At 39.2% G+C, this 20407-nt stretch overlaps 2 protein-coding genes across 7 annotated transcripts; one reads left to right on the forward strand and one right to left on the reverse strand.

Annotated features, from left to right (window-relative positions):
• Nucleotides 1-373: 373 nt before the first annotated feature.
• Nucleotides 374-11869, forward strand: LOC131796680 (cGMP-inhibited 3',5'-cyclic phosphodiesterase 3A-like). Its single transcript, XM_059114288.2, has 8 exons — nucleotides 374-1289; nucleotides 5186-5449; nucleotides 6166-6939; nucleotides 7244-7355; nucleotides 8269-8561; nucleotides 9285-9488; nucleotides 9864-10022; nucleotides 10389-11869. Exons 1-8 carry the CDS (start codon nucleotides 510-512, stop codon nucleotides 10923-10925), a joined length of 3123 nt encoding a protein of 1040 aa, XP_058970271.2. The 5' UTR covers nucleotides 374-509; the 3' UTR covers nucleotides 10926-11869.
• Nucleotides 11870-12014: 145 nt separating this feature from the next.
• LOC131796681 (putative L-lysine 2,3-aminomutase aq_1632) lies at nucleotides 12015-20313 on the reverse strand. 6 transcript variants are annotated; one of them, XM_066165437.1, is made up of 7 exons: nucleotides 20194-20313; nucleotides 16775-16898; nucleotides 16195-16419; nucleotides 15196-15411; nucleotides 14476-14601; nucleotides 13299-13488; nucleotides 12015-12807 (listed from the first exon to the last, which is right to left on the reverse strand). In XM_066165437.1, the coding sequence occupies exons 2-7, from the start codon at nucleotides 16887-16889 to the stop codon at nucleotides 12195-12197; spliced, it is 1485 nt and encodes a 494-aa protein (XP_066021534.1). In that variant the 5' UTR covers nucleotides 16890-16898; nucleotides 20194-20313; the 3' UTR covers nucleotides 12015-12194. The 6 variants fall into 6 exon arrangements, with proteins under 6 accessions (XP_066021534.1, XP_066021517.1, XP_066021532.1 ...); XM_066165420.1 differs by having other exon boundaries at nucleotides 16721-16898; XM_066165435.1 differs by lacking the exon at nucleotides 20194-20313 and adding an exon at nucleotides 17425-17443 and having other exon boundaries at nucleotides 16721-16898.
• Nucleotides 20314-20407: the final 94 nt, after the last annotated feature.

Genomic DNA, 20407 nt, shown 5'->3' on the forward strand with positions numbered 1-20407 from the left:
GTCGACGAAGCCAATGATTTTCCTTTTTTGTCAAAATTATGTCGCAGTGGACGCACAAATTAACATTCACCACTGCCCTGTTTTGCATTTTAGGGAACAAAATTATCATAGTAATTTCGGGCCATTTTCGCCCCTTTGAGTTATTAGGCGCTATTTTGTTGAGTTATTTGCGTAACACAGTGCTTAATTTAGGCAAAAGGAAAGATCAATTGCGTACGAATCAACCTTTTTACTTTAACTTCATTGCTGAAAAAAATTGTCAAAGGGATTTCGCGTGACAGCAATGACGTCAACGACTCAAATGATCAACAATAATTGATAAAATTCTGTTACCTGATTGGTCCAGTTCCTTTCCCAGGATACCTGGCGCTGCTACACGAACCGAAAGAGACGTTTCGCTGGCGAAACAAAAGTAAGCAAGGGAGCGAGCATGGAATAGTCGAGCGGAATTCTTGGCTATGAATTTGTCCTCTTTTATTCTTGCAATTTTCCGAATGGGATAAATAAAAATGGCTCCTCCAGGCGAGCTTAATCTTCTAAAAGAACCCCAGCTTAAGGACAAAGAAAAAGAATCCTACAATGGATATATTACGACTACGGTCGCTTCGCTTGACAGACCGCACTTCACATCTTGGACGTTGTTGAATGGTAAGGTGCGAATTGGGCCTGTAGAATCGGGTAGTGGATTTATTTTGCTCTGCCTACTATGGCTTGTCTTCGCCTCAGTGCCAGAAGGAGTTCTTCATGGATTTTGCTCGGTGGTTCAGCGTATCTTTACAATATTTTTACCGCTTGTTTGCTTGATTTGTGTGTTTTATTGGGCCGAACTTCTCATTCATAAATACTGCAAGAGCCAGATCTCGTACGCTGTGTTCCCCGTTTGTCTGTTAGGAGAGCTTTGTACACAAGTTATCCTTGGTGGATCGGATTTCCTGCGAACTACTTTTCTCTTTACTCTCGTGATGGCTGGACTCGTAACACTTGTATTTTCTAAACTTAAAATTCTACCCACAAGTATAGCGCTGTTGTTACTTACAACCGCTCGATTGTCATGTTGGATTACACTTCGTGATATTCCGTCTTTTTTGCGGCCATTTCTAGCCTATTTTTCAGCGTTTAGTGGGCTGATATTATCAAGAAACATTCAAGCATGGTTTTCTCCATCCCCGGGCGAGACCATTCAAAGCAAAGCGCCTCTAATACGGAGACGAACTTCAAGCGTTTCCTCGACTAGCAGTTTGAACAGTAGAAGAAGAACTTCTCTTCCAGCGCTTGGAATCCAAACCAAGGTAGGTAAATCTATGTGAAAGCCTCATTCATTTCCTTAGCTATAGATTACGATCTTTATATTAATGGGTTGGAAGAGCAGTTTATAACTGCCCAAGATCTTTGACCTGTCAAGCCACGGTTTTTCAGACAGAGATGCATTTTGCATCAAGATTCGTCTAATATTTAACAGTACATGATCGAGTAGCAAGGCGTTCGTTTTACATTTTCCTTCATTTATTGTAATGCTGTTTACCATTTGCCTTCTGTTTATATTTTGATAGTCGCGTTGGTGTTGCTCTATTCGAGAAAGCCAGTTCGAGTGCAAGCGGCCTCTTTGATTTATTTCAATGTTGTTCTTTTCCATGCGATGGAGTGTTCGACAAGCGGCAGGGAGAAAACCCAATGTACGCGGTGTACACACGAACATGCATTAAACTTTCATGAGTGCGATTATAGAAAAAATCTTGCGAAATATCATGTCGCAATTTCTGCGTGTAGCACATGTTTACGTTTTATTACTTGACTTTGGATGGATGATGTTCGAAGTCGAGGCTTAGAAGGTTTAAAATACTCGCAAGTGGTGCGGCAAGATTTATGGAGCTCAAAGGATCTCTAATCTTAGCAACGCCAGTTATCTGGAATCACCTGCAATCCTCGCCAATTTCTCGGTGTGCAATATATTATCATTTCTTTGTTAGTTCTTCAACATTTGTTATGGAAATTATTCCTAATCTGGCATGGCTCGGCAAAATGCAAAATGGTAAGGATTTGTTCTATAAGTGATATTTCTTTGAGGCGAAGCCATATGGACAAATCCACACTATTATTTTCGTTATTGATTTTTAGACGACCTTCATCGGGGTTTCGGTGATTGCTTCATGGCCTGACTCAATGAAACACGGTACACTTGGGCCAAATCTCATTGTGCGACTCGAGATGTAATTGTAGATCTTGCAAATGAGATAAACAACAACTGCTCGCTTCCCACAAGTCAAAATCGCCCTTCGGTTTGGCAAATTAAGGCTAATAACTTTGTGCTCGAAATTGTAGTACCGAGCTAATCTTGATAAAAAAAATCAATATGCTCGGGAGTCGAGAACACGGCTTAGTGTTTTGCGGTGATGATAACAATTCCAATTTCCCTCTTCTTGTTTGCAGATGGTGCGACAATAGGGAGAAGGTTTCTGTCTGTTTTGCTAGCGCGGGAACTGCTAATCGAATTCATTGTCGAAGTAATTTTTGCTGTTTTGCTTTCGAGATCGTCTCTTCTTACGCGTGTTCAGTATGGAATATTGTTTTCGCCCACATTGTTTATTAAGGGATAAACATCCGAGACTGTTCGGTATTTGGTGGTCAAGGATAGCGGTTAATTTATGAATTCGCCCCGAAACCAAATAGCAATTTTCTTCAAGAGTATGCTTACTAACTGAGCAAATAAATAAATACCGAAAAGAGATCAGATCAGATTTGATTTGTCAATCACATTTACGCATCCAAAGATGAGGAAAGGCATTTTACAAGGACGATTAAATTAGTTTAAAGCCGTGTGATTTTAGCTGGTGTTGTCATCTTAAGTGGCTACAGGCTGAGTGTTGTTGAAAAAGATATATAGAAATTCTTTCCACTATCAAGTTACTTAAAGCTCAGGAAGAGCTTTGATTGTTTTCTTTGAAACCCAGGTAGTGTAAAAATTCCATATATCTGTTGGCGCACCAAGACTCGTGAATGTCATGGGGAATTTTTATATATGTGATCTTTGTTTTCTTCCTGCTAAAGAACATACGTTTTGACTTTATTGATACCTTGTGAGTGTCATCAGGTCAGGAAGACAAGCACATGCCAAACAAATTATCAAAGATTGTTTACATGCATAACATTTTCCACTCTACTTACTATAAGGGAATGCACATTTAAATGGAAAACAGCTTGCGAATGTTGTGATTTTTCGAACGAATTCATCTCCATGGATGCTATCAAAGAAGAAAAAGCTGCTTTTATGATTATATTTTTTTGATGTTCTCTTGTGATTTGAAACGAATCTAGGGATATTTTTTCCCATTTTTTGCTGAAGTGATGGGTTAACAAACTTAACTATCTTAGAAATTGTGGGTAATTTTTACGGAGAGAATATTTTACCTTCTGTTATAAGATATAAATGCATTTGGGTACATAAACATATTTGTCAAAATGGTTGTTGACAAAAAAATTGGAATCATGCACTCAGCCCTTTGTAGTATCTGAAAATCTAACAAATTTTTGTTTGAGTGTAGCTTTCACTTTTTAAGTTTGATTGTTTTTCATTCAAGTGTTCTCAGTAGTCCAGTGCTCTGAATCATTGGTTTACATACTTTATAAAAAGAATTAACTTCTAAGCTGTATTGTCTGCCAAGGTTTAAACTGTAACTGTGACATTTTTCTGAAAGGTTTTAAGAACTCAATCAGCTATAGCAAGGTGTAAAATATGATCCACATGTTATGAAATATGCATAAGTTAACTATTAAATAAAATCTACATTTTTATTTATTCAGTTTTATATGATAGCAGCGTGTTAAAATTTACCTAAGGTAATCATGGTTTGTGAAGATGTCTTGCTGTGTATTTTACGCAGCAGTTCAATGTCGTTTGTTCCGTTGAATCATTTCTGTAGTGTGAGCTATTCCTTATTTTTAATGATCACAGCTTCTTATTTTAACCAAGAGTCACCTGTATTTGAAAAAGATTTGACAAGAAAGTCTAGCAACAATTTATTTCTCTATGACAGCATCACTAAGCAAAGCAGTAGAAAAACTCTGATGGACATTGAATTTGTTTCAGTAAAACTTATAATTGATAAAGTGATAAAATGCAATAACATCATGGAGGGGAAAACCTCTTTGCCGATTGCTTTTGTTGAGAATTTGGCAAAAATTTTGAGCAGATTGTGTGTATTTTCTGGGTTTGGAGGCTTTTCATGCCCATGAATTGAGTTGTCATTTTCTATTTAGCTGTAAGTTGATCAGAGCCGGAAAAATTATTAATTTGTTTTTACTGCTGAAAGCTGACCTTTGTTATTTAAACACTTAAACTTGAAAAGAATTCCTTGTCTAAGTACACATGTATATGTTATTGTGATTCTGTGACCTGCACAATGCATAGTCAAAGCAAACAGACTTATTTGTCCTAAATGTTATTTTTTTGGACTTAAGGTCAGAGCAGTTGCATTTTATTTTTTTGTCTTCATTACAAATGGCCTTTTATGAACATTTAATGGACACAGGGGGTCTTTTAATCTCCAGGCCATTCCTTTCATTTCATTGGTAATTATTGCAAATTTTGGATTCTTTAAATATCTAATGAGATATATTTATAGAATGAAAGTAAAAGATGTTTATGGCATCTGAATGGGGAAGATAGCATGGAGACATAGTTGTTTTTTTCTTGGTAGGAATGAAATACTACAAACATTTTCACCTTGGAGCAAATAAATTTGAAAGTCACCTCAGACAAATCTTTTGACAGTGAAAGTGTTGCTCCATTCTATTTATTTTTATGAAGTAGGGGACATCTGCTTATACTTTTGATAAGAGAAAGCAAAAGATGTGTTTGATAAGCAGGGTTGTTGTTTAGGGCTGGCTGTGGGCAAAATGCATTGGATGAAGAAGTGCCAATGGCTGAATTTTTCCACTGAACGTTCCATATGGCATAACAGGCACTTCCTAGGTTTTGCAGTTGTAATCATGGGCACAAGATACATTAGACCAGTTTCATGCCTAGAGAGTGAGAGCTTGTTCAGGAGAATTCTTAACTTTCTTTTGGTTTTTGTCGTTTGTTTGTTTGTTTTTTTGGAGGACTTGAATTTATTCATTACAATAATACACAGTATGCACTTAATAACTGATGGTGGCTGTTGTAACTTTTAGCCATTTTTGGTTGCAGGGTTCTATAGACTGCACAACACTGGGAGAAGCTCATGGCATGATCTCTGACCTACTAGCAGATTCTAATGTGCCTCCTAATGTGGCAAGCACCCTTAAAATAATCAGCACAATGATCGCACCACCCACTGCTTTCCATGCAGTACAGCGGCCATTTGTTTCCGCCATGTCACCCCTTATAGAAAAATTCCGGGATGAGAGTCAGGAGGACAAAGTGAGAGATCAACCAGATCTTAAGGATGACATGCCTTTGCCAATGGTTGGGGTGAGTGCATTGTCAGTTGATCTAGGTGCAGTGTAATCCATTTGCTCCCAATATATAAATTTCAGTTCTCCACACGCTGTCTGCCATACATTTCTGATAACTTGGGCTGTGAGAATTTGGTGGTAAATCAGACAGTATTCCCCAGTTAGTACGTTCACATTTTAGTCTTTTATGGGTGTGAAAGAGATAAGAAAGGGTGTTTTGAGGTTCAAGGGACCTTCTGCAGTTGGGTTGTTAAACCCTGGCTGGAATCAATCACGTTTTGTTTTGTGTTCATGAGAAAGACACTTCCCTCTTTCAGTGCCCCATTCCACCTACAAGGGTAGGAGTAGGCTCTAGCAAACTGTCAGAGAAACTTGTCGAAATGTTGAAGGGTTAGTTTCAATAAGCTACAGCTTCCCACCCAGGAAAAAAAAAAGATGGCAGGATGGCTCTTGTGATTTGTATTACAAATTCAAAATTACACATGATTTCTGCCAAAAGTTTTGAAGGCCTGTGACCACATAAGTAGCACTGATCGGATTGTTATGTTAATTTCTCTAACTAGTAAAACCACAAAACTCTTCTCTCCCATTTTCTGTTGCTTTAAGTCATGTTCATTTGCGAAAGTGATTCTGATAGCCAGTGCGCAATCGCAGACTACATAACGCGTTTTAAATTGTTTACATAGAAAACAAGGAAACCATTTACATCGAAACTGACGATCTTTTTTTCAGCAACTCCAGCGAATAAGGCGCACGTTAAATTCCCAAGGGAGGCGCATGTCAAGCACGTGGACGACCACAACCTCCGCCACTGGCATGCCTACTCTAGATCCTGACGTCACAGTGGGTCGCACAACACCTGTTGTGACATTCACTGAGCACAATACTGTTAGTCACGCAAATAAGAGCCCTCAAAAGTCTTCACTAGCAGAAGGCGCTAATATTACCAGCACGAAAAACGGTCCTCAAGAGACTTACACCAAGCATAGACCCGCTTGCTTCAGCCACAGCTTTCCCACTCAGGCTTCACCGGGTCTGTCGCGAAAGCTTTCCCCGGACATGGCCCCATCTGGCTCTCCTCTTCTCCAAAGGCGTTCGCCTGATCGGGCTGCGGCAACGCCGACTTCTTCGTCTCCTAGTCTTCTACGGAAGTCGCCCGATAGGATGTTTACTTCTTCGAATGTGTTCAGAAGACTTAGTAAAGAAGAAACGCAACTTGTCAAAGATGCTCTCGATCAGGCAGAGCAGGAGAAAGAGACGGAAGACGTCGTTGATACTGTGGGGAAATCTAAACCATGTGACTGTGACTGTCACGCAAATCCCTCGTCAACAAAACAAGAAAAAGACAATAATCAAACAAGTAATGAGTCTGTCAAGAAAGCGGACAGTGTTGAGGAGAATCCGGTTTTACCCAAATCAAAAGAACTTGATAAACTACTAGATCAAATCTCGGACTGGAATTTTCCGATATTTGATGCTTGCGAACATGGAAATATATTGACTCAGGTAAGGATGAAACTTGTTGGAAATGTACAATTTATGATATTTACCGACTTGTTCACTTTTCGGTCGCAAGGGAATGTGATGGGTTGGGGGGGGGGGAGGGGATTGCGTGGTTGAAAGAATTATTAACCCGCAGAAGAATTATTAACCCGCATAAATTGTGTTAAAGGCCATCAAGGGTAAGTTTCCTACACAGGAAATAGCCACCTTGAAGAAAACAAACCGTAAAGCTGCTGCTTTTTTCCACACAATAATACGCTTTTTTTCAGTTAAGAAATTTCAGTTTATATATGTCTTTTTGCTGCAGGTTACATACAAAGTGTTTCAGAAAGTTGGACTTTTTGAGGCATTTAAAATTCCAGAGGACAAATTCCTCAGTTTTTTCTTTGCATTGGAAAGTGGGTACCACGATATTCCTTGTAAGTAAGATTTGTTCTGTGTGACTGGGTTGATTTTTTGTGCAGTCTATTTTGCCATGAGGAAGTTTTGTGATCTAGATCGGTTAGAAGGCGTAAAATATCGCGCAGAGTTTTTTATAAAAATAATTCCTCTTCCACTTTTACTCATGTTCAGACCTGATTATTTGGTGATATACTTGAGTCGAGATTTTGGTAAACGCAGAGTCTTAAGGGGGCGACGAATCAGCTCTTAAGTCGTTGATGCTTTCAATGTGCTCAGTTCTGACATGAGAAAAGGTTCGACAATGTTGTAATAATTGTACATGTTAAAAAGTACTGGTTATGCCACATACGCGTCTTTTTCCCTTGAAAAATTTCCTTTTTAAACAGTTTTCCATGTGGTTGAAAATAGAAAATAGTCATAGGATTTCAACTGAGATCGATCATTGACATGTTTTCGCGATCAGAAACGGACGTTCTAGTTTTGGTGAAAAATTTCGCAAGGAAAAAAACTTGTTAAGGTCCAGATTTGTTTGTGTCGATTACTTGACATTTACGATTGTCGAAGGAAATTTCAGAAAAGTTAAGGGAAATGAGAGTTCAACCAAGTGTCTCTTGTCAAGGATTCCGGGCTAAAATCTAGATACAACAAAACATAATTGTCTGACAATTACACCCGCTAAGAACACTTTGCTGGTGTGAATCCGTTTTTCTCAGAAATTTGACTTTGACTGTCAAAACGCTTCCTCTCTATACTGTTCTCTAATCACAACCCATGGTACTGTCTTGGAGAATGTGGTGAACAATCAAGAGGCACTTTAGTTGTATTCTCATTACCTAAATGTATGAGGTAGCCGTGTTACTTTAAGGAGAAATTATATGCTTGTCACACATAGGATTACATTTTAATGGTTAATTTCTATGCTGTATTTAGACCACAACTGTATGCATGCTTCGGATGTTCTTCATGGCGTGTTCTTTATGACAACAAAGAAGATTCCTGGCTTTGGTCCATCAAGCTTAAAACTTGGCGATGATAGCGAGTCGGATTCGGACAGCGGACTAAACGGGGAAGGACGGCAGAAGAGTAATACTGGTGATTATGGAATCTTAATGGACTCTATTCCTCAACTGGAACTACTGGCATTGTACACTGCAGCCACCATGCACGATTATGATCACCCGGGAAGGACAAACGCTTTTCTTGTGTCAACTCTATCGCAGCAAGTAAGTTTATCCAGTTTTAAACGATCTCGCGTTACTTGATGGTTATGTACTGTGTTGTCCTGTGTAGCTGCTCTTTGAGATTAGCCCTGCGTGACATCGCTGAAGATCTGTTGCGAAAGAGGCCACACATTGTATTAGAGGAAGAGTATTTAATGTTGTCCTTTCCTCTCCTTAACGAATGTTTTCAAACGTGAGTGCTTTTTGATGTTGTGTCGCAAAAACCAAAACCAAAAGTAAAGTTATGACAAGGGCCAATCAGAACAAAGGTAAATATTGTAAGGAACCAATGAGAACTCAGAGTGAAATAATGTTCATTTAATGGCCATAAGCGCAGAAGAACGCAGCTACCAAGTCATGATCGGTTGTAGTTTTGCATTTGATTGGCTGAAAGGGTAGCGCGAGTTTTGCAGACCAGTCTTAGTACGTAGTTAACCCTTTTACGCACTGACGTCAGTATGCATATTCTCCATACTTTGCGCCATAAATTTCGTAAAGTGCCGATAGAGATAATTTGTTTCACAATCAAGATCTCATTTATTCGGTGAAAGGAGAAATTATATTAGTCATTCTATGGGGTCAAAGGGTTTTATGAAATAACACCATACGACTTTCGGCGTTTAATTAATAACTGATCTTTTGCGTTCCTTCAGAGGTGTTTTATTTTTGTTTGTTTTACAGGTTACAGATTCTTGTGCCCTAAACACGTTTCCTATTTTTTTTCAGGCTTTATTGTATAACGACAGATCAGTGTTGGAGAATCATCACGCCGCTGCTGCATTCTCACTTCTTATGTCAGATCCAAAGTTTAACTTCTTGTGCGGGTTAGAACCTGTGGAATTCAAACGCTTCAGGTTTCTTGCGATTGAAGCTATTCTGGCCACAGATCTCAAGAGACACTTTGATTTGCTCTCCGAGTTTAATGCCAAGGTAAAGAAAAGTAGACTGTTGTTGCGAGTTATTTCCGTTACTTGCATCAAAGAATAGTAAAAGAAATTATATTCATAACATAAAGGGGCAATTTTTATTTCATAAAACTGATCCACTGAGAAGACTTTGCTTTAGGTATCCTTTGATAAGTCGGCCAGTTGACGCTCAAGAGTTAAAGCAATCTTAACTTGGTATTAAATGCAAGCAAGTCCAGGTTTTGACAATCTTTACTTGTTTAGAATGCAAGCAAGTCAAGTTTTAGGCAATCTTAAATTGGTTTTAAATTCAAGCAATTCGAGGTTTAGTCAAACTTAACTTGGTTTAGAATGAAAGCAAGTCGATTTTAATTAATTTTCGTTCTTTTTTTTTTGACAGATTTCTGAAGAGGGTGGTGGAATAGATTGGTCGCAAGAAGCTGATCGACTTCTGACCCTCCAGATATGCATCAAAATGGCGGACATTTCAGGACCGAGTAAGCGTAGGGACTTACACACTCGCTGGACCGAGAGGATTGTTGAAGAGTTCTACGAGCAGGTAATGGGAAAAGAAAAAGGGAGAAAGAAAATTTATGCCTAGATTACATAGTCTAATATTAAATGATATGTTTTTGTTATGTTACGTGGCCTTACGGTAAGTGCGCTGGGGCCCGTCTCTCAAAAGTCCTGGTAACTTAACGGCCCGAAGCCATATTTTAAAATTTAAATTTAAAGATTAGAGAACTAGGTTCTGGCACCCTAGCCAGTCCATTTTGTTTCTTCCGCTGATACTTTTATTGTAGAATTTTTTGTCATTTCCGACACACGATGGTTTCAACAGTAGGACAGTGGTATGCATTCCTGTGTTTCAAGATTGTGATACGTCTTGCTCTTAATTTCAATTCACTTCTCTCGTTTATTTCAGGGAGATGACGAGCTTAGGCGAGGCATGCCTATATCTCCTTATATGGACCGTGATCATCCTCACGTGGCGCAGCTTCAAGAATCATTCATCAATCATCTGGTTGCTCCTTTATACAATGCGTACGCAAACGCCGGACTTCTACCGGGGGAGTGGGTCGATGTCGAAGCCAGTAGTTCGGACTTGGAGAGCGACGATGAAGACTCCAGCGAAGAATCACCGAGGAGTACCGAAGAAGAACAACAGCGAAGGAAGCCAAAGAAGTCCCGACGTCGAAAGCGACGGAAGATAACAAGCGATCTCACGAAGAACATTGAAAATAATTACAAAATGTGGTTAGAGGTTATTAAGCAAGAAGAAAGAGAAAAACGAAAATTAAATAAGATCGAAACAGATGAAAGCGAACGACAAGAAGTAGAAGGATCTGACGAGGAGTTGATGATGATAGAGACATCCTTGAAAGATGAAATAATTGAGGAAGAGGAGAATGGTTCTGAGTCTGGAAGCGCTGCTGATTCACGCAAGGAAAGTAACTCTTAAGTAAGCTGACTTTGTACTTAACCCTGTAAATTATAAGCTGCGACCATACTGTGAACTTAGGAAAAAATTAGCATTGTCTTTTAAAATGTACTGGCAGGCGCAAACAAACCTGAAGGTTTTCTGTCTTTTCGGTTAACCGTGATGTTAATGTGGTAGAAGTTGTGGCCTTTTGTTGAGTGGTTGTCGTGTTTGTGATTGGTGACTTGTAACTAAAGATTGTTATGTGAATTAGATCATCGCTCGACTCTGGTCACTTTTGTCGTTTCTCAAGGGTAGGGATGGGTGCACGTTCGTACTATCGATGATGGCCTGCGGTAGTCTTTCTAAAGTAACCCAGTCGTTCAAGATTCTGTTCAAGTACGTTTTAGAAAACGTAAAATCAGCAGAGCTATATGAGAGCGAGTTAAAGTGTCAATTTTTTACAAGTGAGCTTGATAAAGCAAGTTTAACTTTAAAAAATATATGTATGATAAAATAATTTTATTGTTTTAATTCACTAATGAAAGTGTTACGGAATCCTGGTTTTAACGAAGGCTTTGAATGAGTTATTTTAGAAAGTTTATTACCCACATTGGAATCAAACTTTTAGCGGAGAGAATTTGCAATGATTAGATGAAAAACCGGAACGTAGAAGTGGACGAAAAGACGTCATCTGAAAATTTCATTTACAGCTGAGATAACATTACTCAGACCTGGCGTGACTAGCACGATAATTGGTCACGCTATCGTCTGCCTGTGTATTATATGTACAGGGAATACACTTGTATGTACAAAACGAGAATCAAATTATGCAATTATAATGTGTAAATAACGTGGATTGCCACCGAGCCTTTCAAGGCCAAAATATTAAAGTATCAGAGTTGAGAATAGATCGACTTACTAATGAGAGAACAACAGCTGTAGTATTTAAGGACTCAATATTAAATATAGTTGGAAGAAATCTGTCACGCAGTAAGTGTGCTATTATAATGACTCTCCTTATCTAAATTTCTACCAAAGACATTTCGAGGCTGGAAACTTTCTCAGATGATTCTGGTATCAAGGAACTCACATTAAGCTGCTACTGACTAATTAAACTAAATCAAGCTGATTAGTTAGTTGAATGCTATTGACTGTAAAGCGGGACTGTATCACCCTGAACTAAGCGGTCGTTTATCACAGGGATTGTTGATGAGCGTGAAAGGAACCAATCGAGAAGAAAAGAAATTGAATTTGCGAATTGGTTTCTGTTAATAAACTCTTTTCTTTTCTCTTTCGGAACTGGACAATTTATTGATACTGAAAGAGAACTCCTGAGGAATTTTCAGCGTCCTCTAACCCTTTGAGCTCATTCTCGTAAAAAAACTGCTCTTCTCCAAACGCCGGTTTTAACTGGTCCAACCATGCTGCTCTCTTGTCGTATTTTGCAAAAAACGGTCGTCCAGTCCATTGAGGATTTCGTGCCTGAAGGAATTGCAAGACGAATACCTTTTCATTGGCAACTTCTGCAGTTCCTAACAAATGTACTTTTCCTGGAGCAGCGGACATGGACGGACCGCGCACCGTTCTCGCAACTCCGGAAACTCGCCGAATAGCTTCGTGATAGATTCGTGAGGCCTCGACCAGTGGAACTTCAAAATAATGTTTAGCACCAGTGTCCCGCTCTACGAACATGTAATAAGGAATCATGCCGAGAGAGAGCTGGGTCTGCCACATTTCAACCCAGACCCACGGGTCTGCATTGACATGATGGATCAATGGAGCCTGAGAGCGAATGACTGCTCCGGTCATGCGTATCCGTCGGATGGCTTCCCTGACGACAGGTGATTGGAGTTCACGGGGGTGGGACACATGAGCCATGATGGCAAGATGTCGACCGGACATAGTGACTGTTTCGAACAGCCTGAAAAGTGAAGAAAGTTATTAAAAATAAGTCATGAGAGAAAGGCGATTGATGTGCGAGATAGGGAAGAGGAGCGAATGCCTTTACCGCTGGTACTCAGTGTTAGCCACAGTTACTTAATTGAAAGATATGGTAAATAAACCCAGATTTCCCTAATATATATATATATCTTCTCAGTTTTGATTGCCTGTTTTGGACATGACCGGACACAATAGCATTCCAAGAAAATCGCACTGAACTAGCTTAGAAAAAGAGGTATCCCATTAATTTACTCAGTCACAGAGTGTGAGCTTAAGAACAAAAGATTGTGCACGGTCTGGGAGCTACCGACATTAATTTCAGAACCGTTGTTTTGATTCTTTTATTTTTGCAAGCTCTCGTAACTAGTCATTAATCCTACTGACTTTAGGACCTGCGAGAAACTCTAAGGACCAAACGCCGCCATGTAAGTGATCATCATCAAAACCCAAACTGAAAAGCATTTAATTTACCGTAGTAAATCGTCAGCGTCATCATTTGTGACATAACGGTAAGGCCAATAAGCAAGAGACTTGGTACCAATCCTGATAGTCCTTAAGTGGTCGAGTGTTGGATCCTGGAGGAGTGGGTGGATGTATCTTTCAAGCTGTTTTGTTGTCATCACCATAGGGTCACCACCGGTAAATAAAACATCTCTTATTCCTACATGAGAAATTGAGTGAAAACTGATATTTAACGTCATCTCATTAGCTGGGAAAGGAGGATTCAAGTGACTAGTAACGGTTTACATTACTTTGCGATCATCTATCTAAATATTCAATCTGCTGTTGAGAATAACCCGAAATTACTTTGGTATCACCTTGCTACAATCGCTGAGATCTCATACCACGCCCTCAGCCAATCCGATTTTGAACCAAAATATATCATGTCTCGGTCACTCGCGTTTTTCCCACGCTTGGAACTTTTACATGTTCTCATTGGTTTCCTACGATATTAACGTGAACAAAGATTGGCTTTTGTGACTTACCAGTCAATCGAAAAAAACTGATCCGTTTCTTGTAATACAGTGATATCAAAAAGAAATTCCCGATCCCAGCTAGTCATCGCTCACGGTCGTGTCATAATTTTTATCTTTATTTAAAACATGTACGATGGTAACTGAAATATTTCCAAAATTCTCTCAATCTTGCTTTAAAAAGGACCAAATCACAATTTATGCAAAGTCGTTACGAACCAATTTGGCCATACATCTGCGTACATTCATGCCGTAGAATGATGCGTAAAGATTTCTCAAGGCACCACTAAGCCTGCAACTCTACAATCTCGGCTATAATGTTGAGAAAAACTAAGCTAAATGTTCTTTTCTTTCAGTCCTGGCAATATGTCACACTCTTCTGACACCTTGCAAAAATTGGAAACGTAAAGCACTCTTACGCAACTAAATTTAGTAGCTTTGTTACCTAAATATCATATGACCCGTCAGGCCCTACGCGTGTGCTTTTATTGAAAAACATGCAAGTATTCCCGAATGTCACATACTACATATGATCACTATCATTATTGTACCCGGATATCCCCGCCGTGGAGGCTCGATCAGCCAACTATAAGTGGATAACACACGATTGGATTATTGATTGCATAACTACAATGCCAGTGTTCAGATATTGAAGCGATTTTTCAAAAGTGTACCTTTGTGTTTTCGAATATAACTTGCCAGTTTCTCAGAATCATATGACTGGAAGGCTTGCGGAGATCCAACCGCGGTAAACTGGGCCCAACGGAAACAATACGTACAGAACGTGTGGCACCACTGACCTATCAAAAGCATTGACCTGTGAGTTACCATGGTCACTGCACAAGGGATTTCTTAATAAAAGCTATCTTGAGACGATTACGAACTAACTGAAAGTAGTTTCAATGATGGCACAATGTTTTCTGGCGATACGAATATAATCAGTTTGTCTGTAATTTTAAAGTGCAAGAGTCAGTCGAGCTAACAGAACAGAGAGCGGAATGGAAGTGAGTGGAGTTCCCTTACAACAAAAAAAATGGTTTTAACTCTCACAGTTTTTTGTTTGTTTTTTTTTTCTCACAGTTTTTTTTTAATGAAATAAATTTATTTCATAAAAGGATTCCTTAACGGGAAGGATAAACCCTCTAAAATTTGCTTCGCTTCCCACATGTGGCTTTGAAGCTCAGTTGGTAGAAGCGGGAAGGCACGGGTGTAAATCCCGTCGAAACCTGAATCTTTTACCATCTTCTTCTAGGCAATTGCTTAAAGTGCAGTCCACCTGTGAGCATCATTTCTTTTCTTGAGGTTTAACTCTGTTAAGCACTTCTCTGCGATGTTAGCTGGAAAGTGTGAACGCATGTTAACAACCAAGCTAATATTAGAAAGTAGTGATATACCTTCGGCGGGAAAGAAGAGAACCGTTTCTCGATATTTGTGCTGCATCCCAGGTAGCTCTTCGCCATTCTCACGTGGCACATTCATAGTTTTCTGGTTGGCTGGATGCGGATTCATGGATGTTCGAATTTTTTCCACTTTTTTTCGAAGAGAAACCCGACTTTTATTATCACGCATGGCATTCAGGATGTTGTGTAGGTCGTCAGGTGACACCATTCCTGATAAAGAAAAAACACGAAAGGATAAGAAATGAAAAGTGCTATCAACTGTCAAATGTCAAAGGAAGAGTTCAAACCCTTTACGTAGTTCGTTTAGAAAGTTAGAGCCCCTTAAATTTGTCGGAACACACCTGAGGTGCCCTCAGTAACGCAATTTTCTCATCGCTAAGGATGGCCAGGAAAGGCAATTATAATAATCATCACTCGAGACTATGATGGAGCTGGATGAACGTAGTTTAATGAGCTAAATCACAAAGGTTATTAAAACATGGCCGACTCTACACACCACCAGTCCTCTAGACGCATATCTACTACATTGTAGAAAATACCGCTGATCACTACAGCAATCAATCAGTTTGGCTGAATCTATCATATGACTTTTATTTCATTAAGTGCCCTCAAGGGCGCCCAGGGACAAATATTAGTAGCCAAGTCTTCATAATGGGCACAAAATATCAGCGAGTGTCCATGTATCAATCTATGATGAAATAAAAGATAATTTCGTTTTATCAACCGAGTTAATAATGTGAATTAGGCATAGTATAGATTCTAAAGCTGACGTTTCGAGCGTTGACCCCTCGTTATAGTGAATCGCGCCTTAAAAGCCCATAACGGTGGCTAATTCACTATCAACGCTGTCAGTAAATTCGCTTGCATGTCTTGCTCAAGGACAAGTTAAACTCGCCACGATTAACGTGGCTTGACACCTCTTGACGTGGCTATGGCTTAACTAAACCGTTTTATTGCTAACAAAATCCCTAATACTAAATTCTTGTAGCTTACCTGGTTGTGGAAAGGTGAGTTGAAACATAGGATCATCCGGTACAGCAGACCAGTCGATCAGCTGAGTAACCACGTAATTGTTTGTGCGCATCGGCAGAACGGATGCCGCTGCTAGGTATGGCAGAGGGTCCACTGACTGAACCCCTCGAGGCCAGTATGTGTTCAATATGGCTGGAATGTGACTTTTAGTGTACATTTTCCATTGCAGCGGTTTGATATTTTCACCTGTAAGGATGATATTGCTTAATTGTTTGTGAAGAGTCTTGAAATTAAACCAAGAATTATTTGATCAAAGAAAATCGCATCAAATCAAAATCTTTTCGCATTCCATTAGAGCAAAACTTCGCAAAGTCTGTCTGTCAAGAAGTCGATCGATCATGCAGTCGGTTGGGGTCACAGTCAGTTGGTTTCAAAAAATCACATTTCTCGTGTAACGAAAAGTACAAAGACAGGTTGGTGTGCTACGGTGTATATTTTTAAGTACACTTCATTTCTTGTGTGTATAAATGTGAATTTAGTCACAGACCTGCAAAATTTGGAATATATGGGTTAGGAACATTGACGCTGCCAACATCCTTACATGTAGAATCGTACTTTCTCTCCTCCTGAGTGTTCAGTGTTGACATGAATCTGCGGGTGACCCATCTCCTTGCGCAACCCAGAGAAAGTGGTAAGACCTTGTTAAACTGAAGCATCTTAAAAACCTGAAAACAACTACCAGCGTGTGAGTCTACAGAAAATGTATTTAGCTTTTAACTCAGAAATTTTGGTGGCATTAGTACATGTAACTGTTGTTATTATCCAACTGCACAAAGAAGAGTACAAATGACGCGCGAATACTGTAAAAATATTTTGCGATATTGTACGGTTATTTGGACAGTTGGTTATTTTGTACTATAAAAACCTGTTTAACCCTCCAAGCATGTCTAATACCACGGCTTGATACAAGTTGTCTAATGTATTCACGAGTCGTACGACTCCCGCGAGTCGTCTAATATATTCACGAGTCGTGTGATGTATTCACGAGTCGTACAACCCGTGCCCCTCACTAGGGAGACTACCATTTTTTTACCTCACACATTAGAAATTTTCGCCAAAAAGTTGCGAGTACATGTAAATGTTATTATCCAACTGCACAAAGTAGAGTACAAATGACGCGCGAATACTGTAAAAGTATTCTGCGATATTGTACGGTTATTTGAACAGTTGGTTATTTTGTACTGTAAAAACCTGTTTAACCCTCCAAGCATGTCCAATACCACGGCTTGATACAAGTTGTCTAATGTAATCACGAGTCGTCCAATATATTCACGCGTCGTATGGCTTGTACGAGTCGTGTGATGTATTCACGAGTCGTACGACCCGTGCCCCTCACTAGGGAGACTAACAGTTTTTCACCTCACACCACTGATGATCTAATGAAGTCGTTTACTTTTAAAGAGCTTTCTCCGATAAAATGTAACATACAAGAACCTCGATAAAACAACATTGTCTGTGAAGACGCTCGCTATTACTAACGCATCGAACAAGTTTGAATGGATGATGATTTTAGATATATGAAATTCATATATTTTCACTGTGGTGAAGAGATGAAATTAAGAGATCCTCGCAGCTAAGAACACTACTGAAACGAGTAGTTGAAAATAGAACCTGAAAAAAATTCAGGCCCGAACAGGATTTGAACCCATGACCTCTGCGAGTAATGAACTTTACTTGCCAACTGGGAGCTGGTAAATGTGTTGGGTCCAAATAAACCATCCAAGTAAAGTTCATTACTTGGATGGTTTATTTAGACTCAACACATTTACCAGCTCCCAGTTGGCTTGTTAGCTCAGCTGGTAGAGCGCTGCACCGGTATCGTAGAGGTCATGGGTTCAAATCCCGTACGGGCATGAATTTTTTTCAGGTCCTATTTTGAACTACTCGTTTCAGTAGTGTTCTTAGCTGCGAAGTTTGAATGGTTGCCACAGAAACAAATGATACATGAATCGAAATGAATATTCATGAATCGACGACTTGTACGACTCGTACGAATCGACACACCATCATCTAGGTTCAGTTCTCCCAAAATGGTGAAAAAATATAAGTCTCTCTAATGACATTCATGGATAGACAACAAGAAGAGAGAGCATTTCGACACTTAAATCATCAAATTATAGTGTTCAGAAGATATAATATTTTCAGATCTTGCCGTGACACTACTAAAGACGATTAACATCTCAAAATAAGTTCACAGTAACATCCACTGACGCATAATTTAATAAAAACTCTTCTTTGCAGAAGTATCTCAATAGATGTGATCTACTCATCATCAAAGCAATTGAGGAAAATTTTTTTCTTTGTAAAGAGAGAATATCTCTTTTTGAGTTAGCGACTTACACCGAATAGGGCCGCCATAAATTTGCGAAGCGAGCAAGCAGAAAAATACGATTCCTTTGAGTTATGCAACAGAATGATGGAGCGGAGAAATGGTGGATTAGTGGAATGGCGGAATATCCAAAAAACGCGTAATGCCTTTTTCTATGAAACTTAAGTCTCAAAAAATGAAATTTCAATAAAATAAGAAAATTATTTATACCTAACAGACGAAATTGAAAGAAGTAAAGATACATTTATCATTGCTAAGGCCCAGAGGCTAGAGGAACCATGAGGCGTTCGAGCCAGCCCCTTAAATTGTTATTATATTACTATCGTTATCATAATTATTATTGAGGATATTATCATTTGCTACCATTTAATTATTGGCTGAGTGTCCATTAGATAATATGTTCTTGGACAGGGTACTCATAAGTATGTGGGATGCGAACAGTTTTTTGTTTTGCATGTAAGACAAATATTCTGCTACACTACCTTGTAGCGTCATTAGACAACCTCTGATTTATTTTCAATGCTATAAAAATTGTGTTAAATCAGTAGCCACATGCAGTCTTTGACTGTCTATTTTTTATACGTGAAGCGCAAAAACTACTCGTCAAAAAGCCAGAGTTGATCTGAATGTGGATGCGCACAATTGACGTAAACAAATACATTTAATTGAAGAGCATTTGAGACCAGTCTTTTGTGTAATTATCTCTAGACTCTATAAAACAAGCCTCTTTTTCTTCCATACAAAATGATAAAGATGAAGGGGTGAAGCTCTTGAGCTGGCTTTTTTTTGTAGGCTTTGTTTCTTTTCGACTCAAATAATCGGAGGACAAATATTGGAGGTTACTGCGTGATAACCGTCCAGTGATTTTGCATTAAATGACGAAAATTAGCTTTGATGGGTGGGCTATGATGTTGAATAATCCCCGAGAAGAAGTCTTAATCAGACACGATTTGCCACCTTTGTTAGTATCACTGCATTAACGTCGACGGCTGAGTCCGTTCCTCCCGGATACCGGTTCTCGGTAACAAAATAATTGATATAAGACCAGCGGATGATATCAAATTTCGAAATACGAACCTCACTGTCTGTCAGCGATACGGAAACCTCTGACAACCAACTTGTATTGAGAATCGTGAAGACTTTGCCGTTCATTCATCAACCTGACCGAGTGGCGCTAGAGGCGAGTGACGTGTCAGCAGCTGATCGGCTATATCAACACACGTGAAAAAATACGATATTTTTTCACGTGTCTTGTTACTACTTTTCTCAGGGCCAGAAATCTTTGTATGACACCGCAGTTTATGTGATAAATATGTCGTACGTGCGCTAGTTTCTCTAAAATCCAAGCGAAGTATACATTCAAAGAAAGCTTGATAAATGCAATTTATGATAAAAATATAATTTAAGCGAGTTTTCCTTTTGGGAAATATCAGAAGTCGGTAAATACCCTGCTCGTTTAAAGTGGATGTATTCCTCCCAAAATCAAATGCAAAAGGGATTCGTCCGACGATCCGTGTCAAACTGACGGTTTATTTCAGAAGATTCCATCGATAAACGCTTTTACATAAAAATCAGGAACTTTCAAATTGATTATTTGTTTACCTTCTACGGGTATTTCAATAAGTACTTACCTTCAAAGACTAAGAGAGCCGGCCTCAGTTTTATGTAATCTTTAGGTTCAGGTTGATACGTGACAATGCATTAGCCTGTTGACGAAGTAGACGCCAGTTCTTCGGCTCACCGTATTTCATGAATAGAGATTAAGAAAACATACTTATTGACTAAGTGACGAACTAAGTGGTACAAAGAAATGACGCACGCACGTACGGACCTTGCACGTAAACC

The sequence above is a fragment of the Pocillopora verrucosa genome, chromosome 1 (assembly GCF_036669915.1).
Source record: "Pocillopora verrucosa isolate sample1 chromosome 1, ASM3666991v2, whole genome shotgun sequence".
NCBI classification, from domain to species: domain Eukaryota; kingdom Metazoa; phylum Cnidaria; class Anthozoa; order Scleractinia; family Pocilloporidae; genus Pocillopora; species Pocillopora verrucosa.